This window comes from Caretta caretta, chromosome 2, assembly GCF_965140235.1.
Source record: "Caretta caretta isolate rCarCar2 chromosome 2, rCarCar1.hap1, whole genome shotgun sequence".
In the NCBI taxonomy this organism is placed as follows: Eukaryota; Metazoa; Chordata; order Testudines; family Cheloniidae; genus Caretta; species Caretta caretta.
The window spans coordinates 10,429,245-10,456,441 of NC_134207.1; the positions used below are offsets into that span (position 1 = coordinate 10,429,245).

The window sequence follows — 27,197 nt, forward strand, 5'->3', positions numbered from 1 at the left end:
ATTTTCTCTTTTCTTTATGAACTGTATAGATTATAGCATTTTTAGTGAGGTAATGAATCATTAGTCTTTGTTTTTAAATGTGTTCTTTTAAAAAATAACCTTAAAGAAGATCCTTTGTATTGGCTTGGTATTAAGCATGGGTCGTGTGTGTGTGTGTTTGTTTTAAACAGGTTGTAGGAAGCATGGACGCTCACCCTAATCGATACTGCGCCACTGTGCGTGTCCAGCAGCATCGTCAAGAAATCATCCAAGACTTGGCTGCCATGGTCAGGGAGCTGCTTATTCAGTTCTACAAATCAACCAGATTTAAACCAACTCGCATTATTTTCTACAGAGATGGTGTTTCTGAGGGTCAATTTCAACAGGTTAGATTCTTCACACTTATGAGTTGTTGTATAATCAAAAGTCATGCAGTATGCAAAATTAGAATTATGAAAAGAAGTAAACCTGGTTTTCCCTCTGTAAAGGTCTCAGGCAGTGGCCAAGCAGTGTAGGAAAAGTATCATCACAGCTTTCAGGATCTTACTACTTCTCCTTTTACAAAAGGATTGCACATTCTTTCACAACAAAAGAAAATGTTTTAATGTCATTCAGTTTTGAAAATTGGGTGTGTATTTGATATCTGGGACCAAATCAAGGGTTTACCGTTGAAGTTTGAGTGCACAGTCTAATAACAATGATTTTTAAAAAATAAAAAAAAGTATGTAAGATTTCTGATTTTCTCCCATTTTTCTAAATCCTACTTTGATACATTACCTCTTTCCACTTGCCCCACACAAAATTGGCAAACATCTTTTTGTATTTATTTTTCTTTCTCAGAAGCCTCATATTTTAATGAAGTATTTTAGTATATTTTTTCAGATATATACATAGTTTTTCTGCTTTAATTTTTTAAAAATATTTACTGAGTATTTTTAAAATAATTTCACACTTTATTGCGTTAAAAAGTTCATAAAATTTGGTAAGCTCCATGCTTGTTGTCTTCATTTGAATCAGTTCTTAGACTTTACCCCATTCTTTCCCCAGTCTTTGTATATATGCCAAATCCTCTTTCTAATACTCAACTTTGTATGAACTTCCATGTCTTTCTCCACAAGCCCTAAATAGCTAATGAGTAGCAGTATAATTATTTTTATAATCTGCTGGATGTTATTAACTTTGTATGCACCCTATTTATCATATTTTTCTGTCGGTTGTGTTTTTCTGACTTAGGTTCTCCACCATGAACTGCTGGCTATCAGAGAAGCATGCATTAAACTAGAAAAGGACTACCAGCCTGGAATTACATTTATTGTTGTGCAGAAAAGGCATCACACCAGGCTCTTCTGTACAGACAAAAATGAACGGGTATGTTCTAAATATTCACTCAAGTTTTGGCATATTGCCTGAATACCCCACACAACTGTATCAAAACTGCCTTCTATTTGAGTATTGGTAATTTTGAAAATATCTATGGATTAATGAGTAAATTATATTTGTGTTTGAAGAAATTTGCATTTGTCTAACAGTTGATCTGCTTTGGGATGCATATTAGGGGTGAGGAGAGCAGCAAACTCATTTTTGCCCAACATCAATGGATATTCCCATCTCAATGTATTCCTGACACACACAAATTAGAATGCAAGGAGTTTTTTCTTAGATTGGAACACAGTTGAAAGGACTGTCAAATACATTTCAAAGACATTTTCTGTGGCATACTGAAAAATCATTATTCCAACTGTGTATATATAAATACATTTCAGTATTATGGAATTAGAGATGGAAGAGAGTTGTGTTAACTGTCAGTTCCTTTCCCAATCAGTGCAGAATTGTTCCCTTCGATGCATTTTTTTCTGGTGCTTTCTCCAGCTCAGTTTCAAATGTCCCACTCGATCTTTCCTTAGGAGACTGTTCTACAGCCTAGTAGATCATTGTCAAGATTCCCTAATACTCAACTCCGTTTTTTTTTCTTTAATTTCACTATTCCTAGTTGTGCAGCTCCTCCAAAATTCCTAGATTATACATGTACCTTACCTCTTGTAAAACTTGGGATCATTGTAATGGGGGAGGTCTGCATTAAGGTCATAATCCTACTCAAGTGAGCAACCATTACACAAATAGTCCTAATTCATTGCAGTGAGATTACCAGTATTAATCAGAATTGTTCATATCAGAAAGGGTTTTCAAGATCTGGTCCTAATTTACTATTCTGGGCTCAATTCAGCACTCCTTTCTGAGGCAAAACTCCCATTTGATATTGGTGGGAATCCTTTCTGCATAAGGAGCACTGAAAAGGGCTCTTAAGTACTAACAGCAGCCTTTTAAAGACAATCTGTTCTGAGCCACCAACATGGAACATAGGTTTTAAGTGTTAAAACATAGGTTTTGGTGTTTAAGAACTTCTCATTACTTATTCCATTTTCCTCCATTGAGATCTGATGGTGATTTTTATTCTTCAAACAATGAATTTTTAACAGTGAAAAGGCCAGTCCCTTAGTAAAATTTTTCTTTTTCAACTCTTTCTTGAGGCTGTTTTACCAGCATGGAGGGAAGACGAAATAGCTACTTTGTGTTCCAAGCTGTCGTTTCTGGGCTTGGCAGTAGCACAGCACTATTGGTAGTGGCCCTATGGCAGATCAGGTAATAGAACCCAGGTTTCCCACGTTCCAGTTCCGTGCCCTATCCATCACATTGCAGTTGCTGGGAACGTACTGAGTTGTATATTTTGTTTCTTTGTTTGTGTTGGTCTTCTACGATCTGTTTCTAGTAGGGCTGTCAAGCAATTAATTGCATAAAAATATGTAAAGGTGGGAAAAGCTTTCTATGTCAGTCTGTAGGCTGTTGTGCTAAAGTTTTATCTGTCCCTTGAATTGGACTGAGGTCAGTGTTTCCTTTATTTGGCTTTGTCACTTAAAGAAAAACAGTTCTCATTACAGCCTTCAAATGCAACATCTGTGTTGTTGTCCTCCTGATATTTTTTTTTAAATTGTTTGACTGCCCCTTGAAACTTACACTTCTGACATGCCTTTTATGCTCAATTCCTTGGGAGCCTTCATTTGCAAGGTAAAGTAATGTCACTAGTATATACACCTACCTAAACTGCAATCTGAGCTTCTGCTGTCCAGTGCAGTTTCCTTAACTTCCTTCCCTGCCTCCTGGAGTGGTACTAGAGGATAAAAGAAGGTAGAAAAGTAGAAAACCATCCTAGCTAGAGCCACCTTTTGATCACAACCTCTTCTCTTGGGCTCTCAGGAAAAGGGTACAGAGACACCCCCCCCCTTCCAATACCCTAAAGCTGGGAATCTGAGCCTCTGTTGTGCCAGAGGAAAAAACAGTGGTTTTACCCTAAGCAGCTTGCTGAGTCTCCTCATTTATTCTGTGAAGAGAGGAGATGAGAGATATGTTGAGGGTGTGCTCAGGTAAACAAAATCTTAGCATGGAACTAACCCAGTCACTGTCATTCCCAGCTGTTGCCTTACCACTGTCCGCTATCGACATGGTTGAGCTTCCCTCAGATTGTCAGAAGCCTGTGGGGCTCATGTAATATAACAAGTGCTGTGGAGCGCCAATATCCAGTCACCCCAGGATTGGCCCACATAACATCTCAATAGAATATACCATTTCTCCCTAAACCAGCAAATTCAGCACCAGGATAGACATGCATCCCATTGAAAATTTTATAAGTTGTTGAACCAGGCATATTGGAAAGAAAAATGCCTATTATTATTTATATTACAGTAGTACCTAGAGGCTCTAACAAGACTGATGCCCTGTTGTACAAGTCACTATATAAACACCTAGAAAGAGACAGTCCCTCCCCATAAACCTTACAGTCGAAATAGTGAAGACAAAGGGTGGGAGGAGAAACAGTTACAAGAGAAGTAAGTTGTCCACAATCTCACAGCACGTCAGTGGCAGATCAGAGAGTAGAACCCAGGTTTCCCATGTTCCAATTCCATGCCCTATCCATCACACTGCAGTTGCTGGGAACGTACTGAGTTGTATATTTTGTTTCTTTGCTTGTGTTGGTCTTTTACTATCTGTTTCTAGTAGGGCTGTCAAGCAATTAATTGCACGATTAAAAAGATTAATTGCATATTTAAAAAATAATAGAATACCATTTATTTGAATATTTTTGGGTGTTTTCTACATTTTCAAATATACTGATTTCAATTAAAACGCAGAATACAAAGTACAGTGCTCATTTTATATTAATTTTTATTACAACCTAATACAAGTACTGTAATGCAATCTCTTTATCATGAAAGTTGAACTTACAAATGTAGAATTATGTACAAAAAATAAAACAATGTAAAACTTTAGAACCTACAAGTCCACTCAGTCCTACTTCAGCCAATCGCTCAGACAAACTAGTTTGGTTACAATTTGCAGGAGCTAATGCTGCCCGCTTCTTGTTGACAATCTCACCTGAAAGTGAGAACAGGCATTTGCATGGCACTGTTGTAGCCAGCATCGCAAGATATTTACGTGCCAGATGCACATGTCAGAGTCATATGTCTCTTCATGTTTCAACCACCATTCCAGAAGATATGTCCATGCTGCTGACAGGTTCTGCTCAATAATGATCAAAAGCAGAGCGGACCGATGCATGTTTATTTTCATCATCTGAGTCAGATCCCACCAGCAGAAGGTTGATTTTCTTTTTTGGTGGTTCAGGTTCTGTAGTTTCCGCATCGGTGTTGCTCTTCTAAGACATCTGAAAGCATTCTCCACATCTCATCTTTCTGAGATTTTGGAAGGCACTTCAGATTCTTAAACCTTGGATCGAGTGCTGTATCTATCCTTAGAAATCTGACATTGGTACCTTATTTGAGTTTTGTCAAATCTGCTGTGAAAATGTTCTTAAAACGAACATGTTCTGGGTCGTCATCAGAGATTGTTAAAACATGAAATACATGGCAGAATGTGGGTAAAACAGAACAGGAGCCATACAATTCTCCCCCAAGGAGTTCAGTCACAAATTTAATTAACGCATTTTTTTTAACAAGCATCATCAGCATGGAAGCATGTCCTGAAGTATGAAGGGGCATACGAATGTTTTGCATAGCTGGCACGTAAATACCGTGCAACGCTAGCTACAAAAGTGCCATGCGAACACCTGTTCTCACTTTCAGGTGATATTGTAAATAAGAAGCAGTTAGCAGTATCTCCCATAAATGTAAGCAAACTTGTTTGTCTTAGCAATTGGCTGAACAAGAAGTAGGACTGAGTGGACTTGTAAACGCTAAAGTTTTACATTGTTTAGTTTTTGAGTGCAGTTATGTAACAAAAAAAATCTACATTTGTAAGTTACACTTTCACAATAAAAAGATTGCACCACAATACTTTTATGAAGTGAATTGAAAAATATTATTTCTTTTGTTTATCATTTTTACAGTGCAAATATTTGCAATCAAAAATAATATAAAGTAAGCACTGTACACTTTGTATTCTATGTTGTAATAGAAATCAATATATTTGAAAATGTAGGAAAACATCCAAAAAGAAAGGGAGTACTTGTGGCACCTTAGAGACTAACCAATTTATTTGAGCATAAGCTTTCGTGAGCTACAGCTCACTTCATCGGATGAATGCACGGCTGCTACTCTGAAACCTGTCATCCAAAAGTAGTTAATAAATTTCAGTTGGTATTCCGTTGTTTAACACTGCAATTAATCACAGTTCATTTTTTTTAATCGCAGTTAAATTTTTGAGTTAACTGCAATTAATCGATAGCCCTAGTTTCTAGTTGTGCTGGCATTGGCTATGGTTCTTTTCCCTCTCCTGATCTCCCTGTTGTTCACGTGCATGTTTTGGCACAGAGGGATGGTAGTGGCTCTCACTCAGGCTTTTTCTTCAGAAGGAAACCTTCATTTCTGTTTTTATTTAAAAAAAAAAAAGTGTGAGGTTTTTGAAAAAAAATTAAACTGCAGCGGTAAGTGTCCATTAACCATGTGTCTACACATCTTTGTAAAGGTTATGTCTGTACTAGAGAGCTTATAGCAGTGCAGCTGTACCCATGCAGCTGCGCCACTGTAAAATCTCTAGTGTAGCCCCTCAATGCCAACAGGAAATACCTCTCCCATCGACATAACTAATCCACCTCCAACGAGCATCCGTAGCTACATCAACGGGAGAAGCTTTGCTGCCAAAATAGCGCTGTCAGTGTAATTTATGTAGCTGGGGGGGGTGTTTTTTCACGCCCATGAGCGACATAAGTTATACCAACATAAGTGGTAGTATAGATGTAGCCAAAGTCCCTACGCTCAAAATACCTTTGCAGCTTACCTTCAAGCTTTGTGTTAGCTTAAAACCTAAATATGGCTATTTTCATCACTTCTTAGTGTTTTTCTTTAAATTGCTTGGAGGCCGAAATAGAGCTTCTAGAGCAAAGTAGTTGTCTGCATGTAATAAGCTAAATTTCCCTTTGTAGTCCACTGTCATCAGAGAAATGACACCTCTTTTAAGTCTATACATGACAGACCTGGAATTTCATTTACACGTACTCAAAGCGTCACAGCGTTCATGTTAATATCTCTTCTCTTCAAAATATTTTATAAATCTTATCTAACCCTGTCTATACCCCTATTAGATACGTATAAAAGTTCATTTCTGTGTAAGAACTTGTGTTGTCCTTTTCAGAGTGAAGAAATTAGAACAAAATTTCCCCAAGGTCACAGAGGGAGTCAGTATTAGAAATTAGGACTTCCTGGCTCCTAAACCCATACTCAGGCCTCCAAATCAGTCCTCTCTATGTCTTAATATCAGCCTCTTTTTATGTATTATTGGAACTACATTGCTTTGAAGTCTGTAGTGGGTTCAGATTAATGACTCCTAGAACTAATATATATGTGTACTTCTTTATAGATGACACAATCCCAGTTAAGGAATTGACAAAAAATTAAGGGTTGTTTGCATACGAATCTGAATATTACACCTTGAGTTTAGGGAAGGGGCCTGCCTCCAATCTTCCTCTCTCCTTCAAGTTTCAGAGTAGCAGCCGTGTTAGTCTGTATCTGCAAAAAGAAAAGGAGGACTTGTGGCACCTTAGAGACTAACAGATTTATTTGAGCATAAGCTTTTGTGAGCTACAGCTCACTTAGCTCACAAAAGCTTATGCTCAAATAAATTTGTTAGTCTCTAAGGTGCCACAAGTACTCCTTTTCTCTCTTCTTCAGGCTCCATCAAGAGAGGCAACAGTGGAATAATCCCTCTTGGAATGTTAAAATGAGAATGGGAGGTGATCAGCCAGTGGCAGGAAATTTTCTCTAAATTTTATCAATTAGTATTGAAGTTTGACTGATCAAAGAAAGGAATGAGTAACTCCTGTTTTTTACTGGTGTATCTGAATTGCTGCAGCCCCACTTCAGGATTCCTGGTTGAATAAATTCACTTTTTCTAGTCCCTAGTGTTTGGGGTTTTGGGGGTTTTTGGGTTTGTGTTTTTTTTTTTTTTTTTTAAACTTATATTTTGGGATTCTTGTATATATTATAGTTCTGGTGTTTGTTTCCTTGAATATACTTTTTATTGTCCAACGGAAGGGAAAAAATTAAGTAAACTGTCATATACCTTATGGTATTTTATGATTTATTTTGTTTACATAGGTTGGAAAAAGTGGAAACATTCCAGCAGGTACTACAGTGGACACAAAAATCACCCATCCATCAGAGTTTGACTTTTACCTTTGTAGTCATGCTGGTATTCAGGTATGCTTTTATTGTGTTAATCATGTCCTTTCACTGTCGGTGCTATCTATTATGCCTTTCCATTTCTCTGAAGAATCTTAATAAATTAGCTCAAAAAAACAAACCACGCCCACCCCTAAATTCAATGGGACCAGTAAGGCATATATTATATTTCAAAGGTCATGCACTTATTGTGCTTTATACGTTTTGTTATCTGTTTAGATTGTTAATTTTGGGGGGCAGGTACCTTGTTCTCTTATTTGTCTGAAAAGCATCTCACTTTTACACCTGTACAAATAAACATTTTAAGGGAAAAAATTTCTCTTGCGTTGAATTCACTTGCAAGATGTAGCAGACAGTGATTTTTTTTTTATCAAACCACAGTTTTGTAGATCCTCTTACTTACACACACGCGCGTGCACATACAAACTAGGGGCATGTCTACATTACAAAATTAGGTTTACTTAAGTCGACGTCCAGCCATCACAGTGGTGTTTCATCTCCACACTAGACTCTGTCGGTAGTTCACATCCTCACCAGGAGCACTTCCACTGACCCCACTGTGTGAGGCATTGTGGGGCACTGACAGCTGGAACCCTGTTGCCCAAGTACAACAGCTCTCACAGAAGTGGAGTTAAGTCAAGGTAGTGGGTGACTGAATGAATATCTGCCGAAGAATGACTTGTATCATTAGCCTGTTGCCTTTCAAGATCTCTCTGTTGCTCCTTGCTTGAATAGATAGGCTTATCATGCAATTTATGTGGGATAAAAACAGCCTTGCTTGTCACACAAGATACTTTAAAAATCCTGGGCAATGGGAGGTAGGGGGTTGCCAGATTTGTATCTCTATTATCTAGCATTCCAAATGCATCCTATTGTAAGGTGGTTCCTGTCCAGTAGTTCTGTATATACACCGGCCTGGTTTGAAATTGAAAAAAGCTTAGCTATGCCATTTGGTTCCCTCTTTCCTTTTAAATACCTTAAGAGCTACCCATGCACTTAAGAAAAATCCAGTCTTTGTATCTGCATGGGGCATCCTCCAAAACGTTAAGATGATTACAGTATGCAATTTTACTAATTGTCTTCTCATGCCACAGTGAGATTGCCTTGATCCTGAGGCACAGGTTAACTCCATGCTTAAGACAATTTGCATAGAAAAAGGATTAACAAAAATTAATGATATAATACAGAATAATAGACTGGCTTCTTTTAATTACGTGTGTAACAAATATCGGCTACCACTGTCTCACAGTTCTTTCTTTCAGCAGCTATGCTCAAGGTTTCATGCAGGATAGGCGACAATTGGTCTTTTTCAACTCTCTCACCTCTAGAACAACGTATTAAGAAATATGGAAACAAAAGTCACTTGGTAGGAATTATTTATAGGTGGCTTAATGCTTTGCATTACCCTCTCAATGTCATTCTCAAAGAAAATGGGGAAAAGAATTTAGCCTTCCTATCACAAGAGAAACCTGGAGGGATATCTGGCTTAATGTGAAAGATCCTTCAAGTTCTTTATCCTTGCGATTCTTCCAATGCAAGATATTAAATAGGTACTACTGTGCTCCAGAACCTTCGTTTAAGGGAGAGTGGCAACACACAGTGAATGTTGGAGATGCAAACAGCCACATGCCAACCTTTCACACATTCTCTACACCTGTCAAAAAATGCATGTGTTCAGCGTGTGACAGAACAGAGTTCACACTTCATATTACTGTTATCATTATCAGGTGGGCATGCATACGCAAATACATCAGATTTATGTTCCATTAAAGGGAATAACACCTAAATGAAACATGTCAGGAGGGATAGCTTAGTCCCCTAAGTGTCCTTAATTTATATTTTGAACCTGCCCCCCAGAACTTGGACTGTGGGGCATAGTCCTCTGTCCATCCAGCAGGACGATGTTGGGTAAGAGAATCAAGTTTGATTGATAGCATGTGGTTTAGTAGAGGTAACATACTTAAAATATAGTGTTTTCATTTTCTTTTTCTACTAGATGTGGAAACGGAGAACTTCTGAAAAGCCTTTTTAATGACTTCTGTGATCTGCCCTTAGGGAACAAGCAGACCTTCTCATTACCATGTCCTCTGGGATGACAATCGTTTCTCGTCAGATGAACTGCAAATTCTTACCTACCAGCTGTGTCATACATATGTACGCTGTACTCGTTCCGTCTCAATCCCCGCACCAGCATACTATGCACACCTGGTTGCCTTCAGAGCCAGGTATCATCTGGTGGATAAAGAACATGATAGGTGAGTTACAGTGTTATGAGGTGCTACAAAATTTAACAGGAAGAAGGTATGCGGCTTTTTAAATCTGGGTTCTGTGGCATTCTCTCTGAGCAGTTCATGGGTAAATTTGGTTTCTGCTGAATAACAGCATCTGAAGAAGAAGAATAAGGTTTATAATAAAACTCTGTGAGATAGAAGGAAGATGCTGCTTCTTTTTTCCTTTTTTTTCCCCTTTTTTAGTGTTACCTGTATGTACTTTCAAAAATTAAAATATGCTTTAAGGGTTGTTAACTTCTGGAATGAAGGAATCTTGTACCCCTTTGGTGGTGGATTCTCTTTGACCCTAAACTCTGGAATGCTGCAAAAGTGGTCCTTACATTGGTCCTCTTACTCAGTGGCTCTGAACAGCAGCACCTTACCTCCATCAGGGAAAGCAAAACTGTATTCCCCTTTTCAAGTTGCTAGTCAATTTTGCTCCTCAAATGATCCATCTGTGGTGCTTAGAGGACGAGGCGATGTTCAGAAGAGTTGCTTTATTTGAAAATAAAATGTATTTTAGGAGAGGTAGATTAAATAGGACTTCTCTTTTCTTTTCCATGTCTTAGTGCTGAAGGAAGCCACACTTCTGGTCAAAGTAATGGCAGAGATCATCAAGCACTTGCTAAAGCAGTTCAAGTTCATCAGGACACGTTACGTACCATGTACTTTGCTTGACATGTTTTAATGTTTAGCGATTTAGTAGAGTTGGATTCACGTGAGACCAGCTGCACTTAGACCAACAGTTGCCCACGCTACAGTGACAGCCAGCAATGAGTGATGCATCTTTATTTTATTAGTTTTTCCATTTGCAAGAAAGCCTTCCGTCCGGAATTTCAGACTTGATTATGAACTGCAGACCCGTACAAAACCCCACAGTTGTTGGAAATGTGGTTTGCCAAAATCTCTAAGCTGCTTGTCAGAAAACAAACCCATATTTTGTAGTTAAATCAAAAGCTGTGATCTCAGGGCTAAAAACAAAACAAAACTTTTTCATGTAGTTTGCTATTCAATTTATTTGTGTGTTAATAATTTGGAAATACCTTATTCACGTCAAATTTGATGGGCTCAGATGCTGTGAGCTTGCTTTTAAAACAAAGAAAGAAAAGGAAAAGCACTACTTCAGTATTTATGAAGCCTTGATCATTCTGTATGCATTTACAAAAGTTTTATTTTCAAAGTGCAAAAAGATAATAATTCTGGTCCTCCACTGTCTTACAGGATCATTCTGTATGTCTAAGAGCAAATGTATTTTCTGAAATTTGTTCTTGAATGTCTTTTATTGTGCTGCATTTAAAGATTTTTTTCATAGACTTATGAAATAATTTCAGAAAAAAATTAACTTGTATCTGAACCTTTAATAAGTCCAGTGAGATTGGCAAAAAGAAAATGTGCCATTTAAATTTTTTTAAACTTTTTTTAAAATCATACTGACAGCTAATCATAGAATTTGTCCTATAGGACTCTGACACTTACTTTCCAAAGTTTCTAAAAGAATACGGGTCTGTGGTGATAAATACAGTACAATCCTTCACTGTTATGTTTGAATTTTTGTAAATTTTATATGTTTCACAGTATTAATGTGATAGACTAGTTGCTATTATTTATTTTATTTACTAAAGAGTGCTCATCATATTTCTGTTAACATATCAAGAAAGCTTTGGATTTTAGACATTAAAACCGTATCATGGAGACATTATTATTCAAATGCAGGAATATGCAATTGAGTTGGATATGACAGAGGTCAGAGATGCATACAGTGTGTATTGTATAGCTTGTAATTTCTGGAAAGACTTTTTCAGCATGCATACAACATGGCAGGTTTCACCTGTGCATTCAGAGAGAGACACCGTGAGACCAACATTCTCCATCCATTCAAGCACAAAACAATTCTACTTTATTTATTTGTTGATTATTGGTGAAGCAGCAGTTCAAATTGAGGAGAATGGTTCACTCTTTATAGTTTAGCTAGCCAAATTTAATAGAATCTATGCAGTAAAAATAACTCTTAGGAAACTTTTGAAGTTTACTTGTGGAAGAAAATGAAACTCTTTGTTATACATAAGGTCAATAGTATGAGTGAGATTTTTGCCATTCTCTTAGGAGAAGCATTAATTGAAACTGATAATTATTAGACATATATGCTTCTGTTAGTTTGCACACTGGGTTCATATACATCATAATACATGTATAAACCATTGCACTAATTGTGACACCATAAACAATTTTAGAAGAGGATGGGGGGGGGGGAAACAAAAGTTGTTTATGCTGACTTGATTTTGTTTAATGTTCTCGTATGCTAAATCAAGTACATATTAAGCATGGAGATTTTTTTAAAGTTGCATTCTCTTCCTTTGTTTCATTCAGCGCGCGTTCTCTCTTTCCCTTCCCCCGACAAGCATATTTACCTCTAGCCATCAAGGTAGGCAAACAGCCTCATCCAGAATTAGTGTCAGTGCCATATTTTGTATAGACTAGAACTGTTTGCTGTTGAGTAAGCCAGAAAATGCCCATCTTTGCTGCCTAAAGGTTTAGGTGCATAATTTTGTGTACAAGTTCAGGTCTGCACCTTGTCGCACAGCATGCTGTTGCTTGTGGTGTTTGGCTGAAGCAACAAAGTAAATTCTGTTAATGGATGAGTCAGTCATATGTACGTCATGCTAGTTTATTATTCCTGTCTTGCTGTTGAAATCAGTGGGCCAGAATCTGTTGTCAGTTATAGTTGTGTAAATACAGTTACTCCTGATTACACTGGTAACTGAAAATAGAATTCAGCCCTTTGTAATTACTAAGCAGGTTATAAAAGCCACCACTAAAACAAATTTAGCTGATTTGCAGTAGCTTTTCTATGATGAGTGTGTTGCACTTTTCTCTGCAGTATTTTGAGCAGTGTAGAAATTCATTGCTGGCTTTAATTTTGGCACATTATCAGACAATTGTATGAGTTATTCTTTAAGAAGTTAAAATAATTAGTCAGCCATTTTTAAAATTCCATTGGTGGTTCTTGCTATTTGTTATGGTTAGGTGCTCAGGATGATATTCATCTTCTTCTCCTCTTTCTCTGCTGCACAAACCTGGAGTAAATTACTTTATATGGGCAACCAGATACAGCAAGGATCCACCTCAATCCCACATCCTGAATTCAAGGTAGATCAAAGGGCTATGGTGCCTCCTCCTGTGGCTTTTGTTCTAGTCTATGGGCTAGAATACCAGGTGCTTCTCCAATGTGGGAGTTCCGGTCTACTGGCTCTGTGCAAAGATCCAGAAGCCCCCACTCCAAAGACCCCTAACATGCAGCCAAGATATCCAAAAGGCATGGGTGCAGAGGATTGCTGTGGGGGCTCTGCAGACACTCCACCAAAGTGTCTGTTGCCCCTATGTCCTGTTAGCACGAATGGGAATTGTGTGTAGTTCCCTCAAACGTAATGAAGGATGCAAACCCCTGAGGAATGATTGTCAGTATGGTGGGACTGGGGAGTTTACAGTTTGTAGATATATATATTAGCTAGAGTACTCTAATTTTTAAAATGGCTTTGATTTTTTCCTAATGAAATATACAGTGAATTAGTCCATCATATAATTTAATTGATTTAAATATTTTTAGGAAAAGTTTTTTAATGGGCAATGCACTTTGAAAAGTAGGCACTCTGTGTGCATAATAACTGCTTTTTGTAAAGATTAATATAAACAACATGCATAGACCAAAACAGCTCCAATCAAATAAACAATACACCTTTATCCTTTTCAGTTTACTCCAGCCTGCAAGGACAGCAATATCTCGGGTAAACGTGTATAAATTTACCCACAAAATATTCTCTCTAAGAACTAAGGAAAAGTGGTTGCAAAATATCGTGTATACGAAGTTTAGGATTGTGACACATGCCCACAGATGCTATTGAATTCATACGTAAGGCTGATAGTTTTAACCATTAAGTCACTGGTTCAAATTCAACTCAGGTCAGCACTAACCAAAAGTACTTACTATCTGCAATTCATTGGCCTGTGCAAAAAGATATCTAACTCCAGTTGCTAGAGAACCATGAAGCAGACCCTCTTCTGTTACAGTGGTTCTGCTCTGAGCTACATTTGCACCAATTGCAGTATCTTGGTCTCATGATTGGTGCAAATTGGCCTTCTTGTTAGCAAAACCAGGTCAGGATTGAACAATGTGGAACAATTGTGCGTTCACAATGTACCATTTTGTGGAAAAACGGGATCCAGGCTCTACAACTGTCAATCTCAGATCCTTTATTAGCATTATATTTATATAAAAATGATCCTTATGAAAAAGGCTGATAAGTGATGGACATGTTAGAAATAGGTATGTGAGGCTTTACATTGTGGGGGTGTGTGTGTGTGCTGGAAGATGAAGGGTTAAACAATTATGAGTTAAGTGTCCGCTATAACTTTGAATTTCCTGCCTTATTTGTACTAAATATTAACACTACTGAAATATAGAGAGACTTCAGAGGCTAATAGAAATGCTGCTATTCAAAGGTGCAAAACAAAACCAGCAAAGATAAAATATTCAATGGAAGCCATTTTTTAAAAAAGTTAAATACAAAACTACTATTGGGCTCTGTTGTGCCTTTTTAGGTACTTCTGGTGTTTGGGCTGATGGAGGGTTACACTGACCCAATGGGATTGCTCAGAGTCACAAAGCCTTCTGGAGCACCTGGAAAAACTGTTGAATCACCCTTTAAGAGGTTGTGCTCCGTTAGCAGTTGCTGGTGAGGGATGGAGTTATGCTTCTGTGTTCTCCCCTCTGCCCTCTTTGGGTTAACTGTTTGAGGTAGCCCTTGCAGTCCTTGCACCTTCCCTTCCCCTCCTGCTTTGCCCTAGCCCATGTGTAGGTGCATATTTGTCAGTTCGCATTAGTATGCATAGTTTTGACTTGATTCAGACTAAAATACTTTCACGCCTGTAATTAAATATTTTATTGACTATTGCATAGGTCATTGGAATAGTTGGTAATCTATTTTCCAAAATCTTTTCATATTGACTTGCATATTTCTAGAACTGTCATGAGAAAAACCTTCAGGTGGCTTTTGTCAATTGCCCAAGTCACAAGGAGGTGTTGTGTGATAATCTGCTAGAGTCTGCTTGCAAATTTTACAGGTAATTATGCTGAAAGAAATTTCCATTGTGTAAGTGTGTGGTAGGTGTTCTTGACCCCATTCCCCTCTTTCTTGTACTCTCAAACATATCTTTCACAATTATTTAACCCAAAATTTGTCTAACATATGTTTAGTTTTTACGTTTGATTAACTTATTTCAGTAAATGTTGTGGCCTTTGTGTAGATTTAAGTGAGTAATTTTAACAAACAATTATCAAACAAGACTTGATAAAAAATTATATATTTTAGTAAATCACTTTTTTATTATTAAGATTAAAGGTGAAATTTTCAAAAAGATTTAAATCACTTTTGAAAATGGCACTGAAACCCATATTTTTAAAGGTATTTAGGCATTGTGTGCTGAGCACAACAACATCTAAATATCTTTAAACATCAGGAACCTAGTCAGTTAGGCTCCAAAGTGCCTACATCATTTTTGAAAATGTAACTTAAGCTCTGACATCATTCCGGTTTTTTTGAAAATTTTATCCAAATTTTGTCTGGTTTGTATGTGCACTCAGGATCAAATTGTAATCACAAGTGCATTGCACTTTGCTGGATAACTCAGATTTTCTTTTGCACTTATGGATTGCAGCAGTAAATTCCTCGAGTTAAATGTGTACCACACATTATTGGAGACCCGATTCTTCTCACAGTAAGTCATTAGCAAACATCTCATTGACCGCAATGAGCGTGCGAGCAGGAAAAGGCCCTTCATTAGAATCTGCCTTTTTGTCTTGAAAATTTCAGTTAGATGCTGTAGGTTACAGTGCGTGTTTAATGGATTACCTTCTTTCTGACTAAGAATGCTGACGTTTTAAGACTAGAATAAGCCAGTCCTGCAGCTTTTACTCATGCAAAGCTCACACTAAAGTCCATCAGTTCTGCACAAATTATAAATGCAGAATTGGGACCTTTACTGGGGGATGTAGATGGAAATGTTGGTGCATTTGATGAAATCCAGAGAACACTTCTGGTGGCATAGATAAGCCATAAGACTTTTTATAATGTATGAGATTTCTTACACATGAGAAAAGGAATGTAAATAAGTTCTCTCTCCAGGTTTTCACACTCAAAGCCAGTTGTAATCAGATTATAAATAGTCTTCTTAATTGTTTTTTCTATTTTGAAAATTTCTCCAAAAGTAACATCTCCTTTGCTTTAATCGTCACTGTGGTTGTTGGACCCAGTGTGACTTTCTCAGTTTCTAACACAGGACAGTATATTTTTGATTTTTATATTCTATTTAGTAACTTGCTTCTAAATGCATACCTACAATCTTTTCTAAGGAAAATTTCAATTTAAACAGAAAATAATTGCACTGATTTTTTGAAAACTTCCCTTTTACTGTAACAGACTTTTTTGCATCTGCTGTAGCTGGTTGAAAATACTGTAAATAGTAGTATGAATAGCAAAACATTGAAATGTTCTACATACCATTCATTGTTGTACTTGCATTTTTAGAGATACTGCCCACTTTACAGTATTAAGATATGAGCTGTATATTTTTTTTTAATTTTATTACACTCTCATTTTGCATGTGGTAGATACATCCATAAAGGGTACAGTTTCTCATTTGGTTTGTGTAATATGGAGTCAGGTTTTTTCGTCTTTATTTACATAGCAATTCTTCCCTAACCGTCTCCCTTCAACCCATATTTTCTGCACCACACTGCACAAAATGTAAAAACATTTTGAAGTTACCAAAATTCAGATTGTAAAGCATTTAAATGCCTCTCTTTAATATCACTGGTAGATAATTAATAGCGCTAATATCTGTGCTAATAACCATAGCTCCTTCCAGCACTTGATTCTGGCATCAGATTCTAAAGGACTAGTCTGTGAGGCAGTGTTAATAGAATCATAGAAATTAGAGATGGAAAAGCCTAATGTAGCATCTAGGCTATTCCTCTGCTGATGCAGAATTGTTCCCCATAGTATTTTTTAGAGCTGTGACTTAGGAAACAGGGCTACCAAGTTGCCTTCTTGGTCACCCACATTAGAAAGCCACCAGTCTAGTGATTTGCATTAATTGATTGTTTGCCTCTTAGAGGCTGGAGAGACCAAAACTACAGCACTGCTACTGTTTTATACACAGTACGTTGGTAAATCCTCCTCTCAGCTCTAAGGCTTAATGGCTGTAGTGTATAGCACCTTGGAAAGTCTCAAAGTGAGTCATTTTTAATCCAAAAGTTTGTGTTTAATGGTGTAAAGTGTAATCCATGATATAACATTTAAAGTTCTTCAGCTGTTTTTCCCCCATGTTTCTTTGTCTGAAATGTTAAAGTAAATGTAATGGCTTGGCCAAATCACTACAGAAGGTGATTTCCTATCATTTTTTAGTTCGCAACCAGGTGCAGTTAAAAGCTACCTCCTATACTGTTCCACAGATTAATATTTGCTTTTGAAATGCAACTGTCGTTTGTTGTAAACAGCCAGAATATTCCCAAATGAGCTGAATTGTTTTCTTCTGGCTTGAGAACTTATGTGCCATACTGTGATTCTTGATATCTGCTTGCCACTTATTATTTTTATGTAGGGCAGGTTGGGATGGTGTTAATGGAATGCTGTCTGTCAAAGTTTTGGAAATAGTGAGGCAACTGATTTCACAAGTCTGGCATGTTCATTTTCATTCATGTTTACTTTTGTTAATAGGGATACCACCTTAAAATAGTCTGCTCTTGTAGTAGTTTTCACGCTGCTGTTTCCAGCAAAAATTGTTTTCATGTGTTAGCTCTATGATTTGCTGAAAAATATATCATGTTTTAATTGAAGGTGACATTTGAAGGTGCTTGAAACATATTTTGAAGCTGAGACAAAAATTATGTATTAGAATATTTTTTTAAAATACCTTTTAGGTAATTTTGAGATTGTAACCTTGAAGATACTATATTCCAAGTGATAAGGATATAAATTTTAAACACAGAAAATGTCTTGAATATGTTTGTATTGTGAATATGTTCTCTCAATAACGTGCAAGGCCTTGGCCACACCTCCGATCTTAAAATAAGTGCACATACACAAAAGGTGCTTTGAATGATCTGAAACTGAACTGTAGAAAACTCTGTTAATACATCATATTTTGTTTACAATGAATCCAGACAAGCTTCCTTATTTTGTATTTAACCACTTTGTTGTCAGAAATTTTATCAACTTATGCACAGTACATTAGCTCGGTATTATAGGAATTTTCTAAATTTAATGCTTAAAAATCATTTGGTTCTTTAAGCCACAGAGGTTGGTGAGTGAGAAGTAATAATTTTTTTTTTTTTTGCTGTTTCTTCTCACTGAAATGCTTGGGCATGGCACCCATGGACACTAGTGTAAATTATGTGTATGAATGGGAGAGCTAGACTCATTGATGTTCCTATAATTAACAAATTTGTCTACAAATTAAAAATGGTCTAGTAAATTATAGACTGACTGACTGCTCATAGATTCACATCCCAAAAAGAAGGCTTACCAAGTAGCAGCTATTCATGGGCAGAATCCTTGAGACTGCTCAGTTTTTACTCTGCCCTTACTCAGGCAAAATGCCCAGTGGGTGTGGAGCACAGGATTTGGCCCCATGTACAATAGCTACTTTTTAGAAGACAGTTCACTACATCTGGTGTTACGGATTTTTGTGCCATCTCTATGCCATACTGGTTCTAGAAGAAGTGCCTCTGAGTGTTCCACCGTGTAGATTTATTAAGCATAACACAACAATAGCATTATGTGTTACCTTTTGGATAATTGGCTGTCGTTCCCAAACCCGCGCCCAGATCCTCCTGGGAATCTGTGGAAAGAGGGAGCCTTTTACAGACTGATCTGTATGAGAGAGCGTATGCAACCTCTATTGCATTATCTGCCCCATTCACCAAGGACGATAGGTGCGGAGACTGGCTGTGGAGATTGTTCTCCAGAGCACTGCTTATCCTGCCTTTATTCAAATGAGAATTAACATTGCTCCCTTTAGGTTCTCTTTGTGGCTTCTATTGACCAGCTACAAGGTGCCAACCCAAAAGCAACACAGCTCTTGGGGTAGGTGGGCAATAAATCAGTCTGGAAGCAAAAATCAACATTCAAACTGCTCCTGCTGGCACAGATTACTGAGTTATCGACCCTATGAATTTCACAAGAAGGGGAGGCTTGGCAGGCAACTCCACAAGAATGTCAGAATTTTATCCATCTGGCTTCCTCCCAGACTGCCAAAGACTATTCTGATTGGCTTGGGATGGCTGCTATTGCAAGGTCATTGGCATGGGCACTGGCTTAAGTATAGGGATTTGGGGAGAACTGGACTTGAAGATTTATAAGGATACAAGAATCCTACCACCCCCCTCCCCCAAAAAATGGATCCATGACACAAGATGCAGACTTTTGTTAATATCTGTTCCCAGGATACATCTTAATATCTTCAAAGGAGGGATTACTCTTTAATTGGACCGCTTATTGTATTGATGGACCTTAAATTGAATGGCTATATTTAATTTTTTTTAAAAAAGGTATTTTAAATTTTTGTTTTGCCTAATTAAATTAGACATATTAAAACAAAGTGGCATTCTTTGTACGCTTACATTTTAAAAGAAAGTCTGTTTGTTTAAAAACATTTGATTTTCCTTACCACAGTTTTCCCCATTCCTTGCATGCACTCTGTTGTACTAGGCTCCAACTTGTTTCTTTTCCTTAAACCCTGCTGAAACACTTGGGGCCAAGTCATCAGTATAAGTTGCACACTTGATCAACATGACGATCAGGACATTACGTTTGTTTGTTTTTTAAATATATACTTACCTCACACTTTATTTTTTCTGAGAGCTTTGAAGCTTTAACTACTTAAACATCCCAAAAGCCCAGCTCGGTACACAGAGGAAGGATTTGAGGCACAGAGTAAGATTAGGAACTTAGGAGATCCTGGTTCCCAGGCCCATATCTGTTCCATTAGGCTATGCTGCCACTCAAAAAGTGTATGTAATGTTTACTTGGACTTGGTTCGTTCTGTGCCTACCAACTTTTCCTCTCCCAAAGTTAAAAGTTGAAATATTATACAGTACTTTGGCCTGGCACCCACACTGTCCCTAAATCTTGCAGCTGTGTGTAAAATTGCACATTAATGCTGGTCATGTCTGAATATCATTGGTCTGGGACTTTTTTTATTTTATTTTATTTTTATTTTTTTTAAGGCTGCCATGTCGTCTTCTCCATTCATTCTGGCTTATAGTAGCTTAATAACTTGTGAGTAGGTCTAACTACAAAGGGTCTGTTCCTACACTTCTTGTGCACCCAAAATTCCCATTTACTTAGTGGGAGTTTTGGGGTGTGCAAAAATGGCAGGATGAAGCCCCTAGTGTGAGAATATACCACACAATAAAGATATTCTTAACGTGTCCAGCTCCCACTGAAGTTGACAATATTCACATTTACTTCAGTTGTCACAGGGTCAAGCCCTTAATACTTTGTTGGGTTTTTTTTTAAGCAAACATTGGCCCTATTTTTGAGACCCCATATTTACATTCAAACAATCATTAAACTATTTAGGACTACTCATGTACATTGAAAGATTGGGCTTTTTTTTTTTTTTTCCCCTTTTGGTATATTTTATTATTTTGTTTTTATTTGCAATAAAGTAAAATAACATGTCGCTAAACCACCTGACGAACTTAAGTCTTTTGATAGATCCAACTAACATACATTGTCTTGTCAGGAATGTTTAACCCCAGGAATGCCTCTATTAAAATCAGATTCAGTTAAATTAGCCCAACTTCTGCATTTCTTTTTGTGTGATAGAACTTGGGCAACTTCAAATAGTTTATGTATGTTTGATTTTTGCTTTTTTAGATACTGATTCCATGTTTTAAACTAGTTGTTGTAGGGAAGATAGTGTACACTTATACAGGCAAGAAAATATTTAACTCATTTTAAAAAGAATCTGTAATAAATATTTTTCCTTTACTAAATCAGGGCCTTTATTGTTAAAATGTAAACTAGTTATAATGAAGCACTATAGCTGGCAACTTTCTCCTGTGTTCTGTTCTGAAAAATGTTACCATTCATATTGGACAAATTGCTATCTTATTCTGATCCAAATATACTTTTTTTTTGTTGGTTTGTTTTTTGGTTAAAAGAAGGGGCTGCCTCCATATAAGAGATTTAGGAACAAATTTTCTGCTGGGGCAAATAGACACAGCTCTATTGACTTCAGTGGAGTTTTATCAGTTGACACAAGCAGAATATTTGGCCTTTAGAATTTACAGTAAGTCAAGTTCACAAACTGAGACCAGTTGCAAATTTCTGTGCAACAAAGTGGTTAACTGATCATGAGGGAGGTGGTATGGAAAAGAGAATGTATTGTTTAAATCCAGATATTTCCTACCTTTGGTACACTTCAGATTTAACTGACACCTACTGAGGGTTTTAACCCTTAATTTTAAACCGTTTTTTCTTATTTTTGTAAAATAACTGAAAAAGAACCAAAAAAGAACTCAAAAGTTTGATTGTACATGCTCCCTTTTTATTTCTTGATTATAAAAAAAAATTGACATTTTGAATCAAAATGTTTTTATGACCATTTAAAGTTTACTATTTTTTTAAGAAGTTGAGCAGTTAAGGGCCTCGTTTCAAGCGGTACTAAATGTATATTAACCAGTTTATACCTGTGTATTGCATCTGTGTGAAGAAGTCTTGTGCTTGCAATATATATAAACCATCTGGTGCTGTTTTGTTAAAATTGGCACTTCTTGTAAAAACGTATTTATACACATTAGATGCATTGTATAATTTCCATTTACAACACTGATGTAAACTTCATTCTACACATTCATATATAAATTGAGGCTTCATGTAGATATTGTTTAGTTTAAATACACTGTATGTATCTTGAATACTTAATTAAATGCTTGCATGATGCTATGTGGTGATGCCACTTTAAGCCTTAACAAGTTGTTAAATTCGTTGATTGTCCGAGTATGCAAAAACATTAATTTAACAGGATAGGTTGTTCTGTAAAGGAGATGGTAAAAAAGAAAAAGGTTTCTCACCTGAGAAATAAAGGGAATCTTATAGTGATTGATATATACCGTGACTGACCTTTCAAGGCACTGGCTGTCACTGTTGCGCTACAGAAACTGGGTTATTGTGCATTTCTATGGCAGTATACAGAAAGCAAGTATCCTAAAATCTTGGCTTTTTTGTTTCTAAGATTCATATGACCATAATCTTTTTTCCCAATTTGAAATTTATTTATGTCGGAAAGAGGATTATTATTCAATATTTAAATTTATGTTTATAAACCTGCTCTCAAGTTCTGTGGTTTCTTCAGAGCATGCCATCATTTTTACTTCTTATGACTGACATTTAATCCTTACAACATTTTTAATTAGAGGCAAAAAAAAGTGTTGGGGACCCAGCTTTCTTTACAATTTGGATCTACCTCATTTAAACAGTTGGGTGCTATTTACTCAAATTGTCGATGAGATTGGGTAAAAAGTGACCAAACATTAAGTGATGACAAACCTCTTAAGAGGCAGTACTCTGCAAACCAAATCTTTGTGGTTTATTGTTTAGAAACAACAAATATTTGGATTTTATTCTTTGTGCCTTTTTGTGTTGAGTCCCAATGCATAACAATCAAACATCAGACTCCTAACTAAAAATAGCAAATTAAATAATTTTAACAGCAAATTAAAAAAAAAATGGAAAAGAGTTTTTAAAAAGTGAAAATATATTTTTCAGTGTATCAAATCATAAAATGTACAGTGTCACAGCAGAATTCTTGTAATGTGAACAGAAATAAAAATCCAATAACTTGATGTTTTTCAAAATATATACATCCCAAACTCTCTTCTATGCATCCATCTCCATCTATATATGTATGTACATACTGTGCACAAGATTCTGTGTGTGTATATCTGTGTGTGAATATATATAGAAAATGAAAGGGGGTGTGTGTGTGTGTGTGTATGATAGGTAAGGGAATAAAATGTCAAAGTGAGTTTTCCGCGCAGTTTTGTATCTTAACAGTTTACAATTATGTACACATTTTTTCTATTAGTAAACTTTTTTTACTTGAGAAAAATCCTTTTTGGAGAAATTTTAAGTTGTGATACGATCATTTTTGAAGTTTGAAGAATTAAACTTTAATACCAGTAACCAATACAGAGTGGGAATCTTTACTGTAAATTGTATTTAGTTTTAATATTGGGGGGAAAAAAAAAAGTTCTATGTGGAAGTTGTAAGAGTACCAACATTCCTTAGTGGCAGGACTTCATAACTGTTTCCTAAGGCTTTTTGCTGCAGAGAGACTCAAACAATGGGAAAATGCCTCTGTTAAATGTTTTTATAAAATTGCTCCGTCAGGTCTACACTTAAGCTATATTTTATGAAGCGTAATCATCCTTTAATATGCTGCATATAAATTATCAGCATTGTTGCACTTTCTCAGTAATAATGTATGCCCTGCAATTGGCTCATGATAAAGACTTCAGTTTTTTAACAAAACAGTAGTACTTTGGGCAGAAGGTAAGATTTATATAGGTACCTCAAGAAAAAAAAAAGCCTGAATATGCTGCATTTTGTTCCTTTAACTTTTTTCATGTAGTATTTTGTTTGCTTTTTATTATTTGTTTTGTATATTATTACTAGCTACCTGTTTTGCTTTTTGGGACCCCAATAGAGTTTAGAAAGTTGGTCTGTATTCATTTTGTAGGATGTAGTATCCTTTCTTGTTTCTAATGCAGTAGTTGATGTAAGGTTTCCCCTGCATTCAACAACAGAGGGTGTGGGGAAGTAGGCTTTACATAGTAGATTTCGGGGGAAAGATACTACATTTCTAAAACAGACAATATATGTTCTTAATCCTTTTTTTTAATGTTTTTATTTTTTGGTTTTTTTTTTGCTCGTGCTGCTTTCTTGACTCTTTTCTCAAACATGAATGAGAAGATGGGCAGCTTGTTAAGTGGGGAAAAAACCCTGCCCTTTTGGTCTTTAAATACAGGCCAATGAATAAACAGTATTACCTAATTAATAAGGCTGGGCCAAATTGTACTCTGTCACACAAATGCAAATCTCAGAGGGAATTGCACCCATGTGACTCAAAGCAAAATGTATCCTGACTTGAAATTGTAGGCTGTCTGATTATTCAGATTAATGAGTTTTCTAGTTCTTTTTCCAAGTAAATTAAAATATAAAATGTGCACAGATGGGAATTATCTTTGTTGAGAAAAGAAACTGTTGAAGGAAGCTTCTAACGCTGTGAAATTGAGCATTTATTGTCATGTTTTAAGTTTAGGTGGGTCCTTTCTCAAGTTTGTTTTGTAGCTTGCTAGGTAAAATAGTTTGCACTACTTTTGCAATAAACTCATGAAAAACTAACCGTTATTTTCTGTTTTGGTTTCTTACTGTGTATATATAAACTAATACTAAAGACTTAGTATAGTGTTTTTCACCTCCATAAGACTTGTAACAAGCGCAAAATGCTGTAAATCTTAACAAAATATGATGTGAATGATATTTTATAAAGTTATTTTGTATGGTGTCAATTTTGTTTTGCCTCATAGTATGTCAGCAAAAAAAAAAAAAAAACCATAAAATTCCTCATCTCTACAATTGTCTGTTCAGAGTCTTTTTTAATACAAACACATTTGTTGCACTTTATTAGCATAATAGGAGGTTCGGGTTTTGAGTTTCAGTTTATGAGAGATGAATAATAGTGGGACTTTTCAGCTTGGAAAAGAGACGAGTAAGGAGGGATATGATTGAGGTCTATAAAATCATGACTGGTGTGGAGAAAGTAAATATGGAAGTGTTATTTACGCCTCATAACACAAGAAGTGGGGGGTTCACCCAATGAAATTAATAGGCAGCAGGTTTAAAACAAACAAAAGGAAGTATTTCTTCACACAATGCAGTGTCAATCTGTGGAAGTCTTTGCCAGATGGTGTTATGAAGGCCAAGACTATAACAAGTTTCAAAAAAGAACTAGATAAATTCATGGAGGATAGGTCCATCAAAGACTATTAACCAGGATGGGTAAGGATGGTGTCCCTCGCCTCTGTTTGCCAGAAGCTGGGAATGGGTGACTATCTGTTTGGTTCATTCTCCCTGAAGCACCTGGCATTGGCCACTGTCAGACGACAGGATATTTGGTCTGACCCAGTATGGCCGTTCTTATGATTGCCTTCTTACAAAAATATACTTTGTCATTAAATCCAATCAAGGAATCAAAGTGCTTTACAAATACCAATTAATTAAACCTTAAACCATGTTATCTTGTGGGACAGGTACTATATTATTCTCATTGTCAGAGTTCAGAATTGAACCCAGAATAATTGACAGCCCATTCCTGTGCTTTACCATTAGGCCACCTTGTCTCTCTGAGATGTCAGCTTTAGTGCATTGTAGACTTGTCTTCATATACAGCATCATAGAAAAGAAGCTGGGGAGGGGAACCAGTCACTAACAAAACTATGCTGGCTTCTGTCATGGACCCTGTACCCATAATCACCAGGTGCCCTCTCCAGGCAACTTCTGGCAGATGCAGGCGCAGATCTGAGCTGTAGGCTATTTCTGAACAGCACCGGCCATGGCTACACTACCGAGCTTACAGCAGCTCAGCTGGACCACTGCTCGTGCAAACGCGCTAAGCTGACAGGAGAGTGCTCTCCTCTTGACTTCATTATAGCAGCTCCCGCAAGCAGCGGTAGCTATGTTGGTAGGAGAAGCTCCCCCACCGCCATAGCGCTGTCCACGCTGGCGCTTAGGTCGGTGTAATTTACGTTCCCTGGGGGGGCTTATTCACATCCCTGAGCAACATAACTTATACTGACATAAACTGTACTGTGTACATAGCCCTAATCTCTCCATATCTCCTCCTAGTGGGAGGAAGAAAAGGCAGTTTTGAGGACTATGTCCAGATGGAGGTAATCACCTTAAACTGCTACTCTCAGGGGCAGGAGCCCAGTGCTGATTTGCTAAGTTTTCCTTTTCTCCTCCTGGCTCCTGTTCCCACCACAGTCATGCCTTTAGCTCTTTTTCCCTGGCTTTGGGTACTTATAGTTAGACACATTCCATGGGAGCTGTGCTTTGACATGTAAAGCACTATATATTGCTAAGTACTCTGAAAAATCAAGTCCTAGACATCTAAAATTGGTCACTCAAAATAACTGTATGCTTTTTACTTTCATCGCTCTGTGCCTGAGTTCCTAATCTGTAAAATGAGGATAATAAGCCCGCATCTCACAGGGGTATATTATAGTGATAAATGTCATAGAAAAGCCCATGAGATTAATAATGGTCAGAGTCTGAATGTTGTGCAGTAAATAAAGCATAATAAAAATATAAAATCAAATACTGACTAGCTGCTTATTAAATGAGCACTGACCATCTTATGCACTGAATGAGGCAGTGGTCCTGTTGGAAAAAAGAACTTAAAAGCCAGTGTCAGCTCTAGGTACGGTATGAGAAGTCAGCTGTTCAGGATAACACACTCCAGAAGAATACCAAAATCGCATGCCTGTGCTACAATATTGTGCCACCATTAACTGTTTGTTCCCTCCTCAACACTCTTAACTGTTGGCTTGCCTCCTATCCCTCTTGAGCCGGCTGAGCAGGATCTCTTCTCCACCTGCTTCTCCTTCCGCATGACATTTTTTCTTTAACTGGGCAGATGGGGACCCTGTCTGAACTTTAGTAAAACCTCAGGACTGGGATTTAATTCACAATTAATGGTCACCTAGTTACTTGATTCCAGTGGCAGAGAATCAGGCCCCAAGTACCCAGCTCTAGGCATGTACGGTCACAACAGGAAAGAGGCATAGAAAGGAAACTTAGGAAAGTGGGTAGGAGGGTAATCCAGGGAAGGGAGGGAGCAAAACAGAGCAAGGAGAAAAGAAAGGAAAGGAGAGAGAGTTTTTTTAAAAGTGAAGAAAAGGGAGGGTGAAGTGGCTAGAGACCTCCTTTGAAGGATGAAGGAAAGTGAAGTGCAGGCCAGGGTGACATTCTGTGAAGAAGGGAAAGAAATGGGGGGGAAACAGCTGGATGAGAAAACTAGAAATAGATAGGCAAAGGAAAAGAAAACGAAGGAAATATTTGCAAGGTTAGCTTAGTAGGGTGGACAGAGAGGCCTGAAAGGAGAGTGCACTTTAAGCTTAAGAGCCCATGGATTC

The 27,197-nt window shown here is 37.1% G+C and overlaps 1 protein-coding gene across 2 annotated transcripts in view; it reads left to right on the top strand.

The window, feature by feature from the left end:
• The window catches only part of AGO2 (argonaute RISC catalytic component 2), a 111,506-nt gene extending 88,778 nt beyond the window's left edge, over positions 1-22,728 (top strand). For both annotated transcript variants that reach the window (XM_048841749.2, XM_075124916.1), the window contains exons 15-19: positions 171-365; positions 1,213-1,347; positions 7,584-7,685; positions 9,723-9,922; positions 10,507-22,728. In XM_048841749.2, coding sequence (XP_048697706.1) covers positions 171-365; positions 1,213-1,347; positions 7,584-7,685; positions 9,723-9,922; positions 10,507-10,615 — 741 coding nt within the window. In that variant the 3' untranslated portion in view covers positions 10,616-22,728. The remainder of the gene's footprint in view (positions 1-170; positions 366-1,212; positions 1,348-7,583; positions 7,686-9,722; positions 9,923-10,506) is intronic.
• The last annotated feature ends 4,469 nt before the right edge of the window (positions 22,729-27,197 follow it).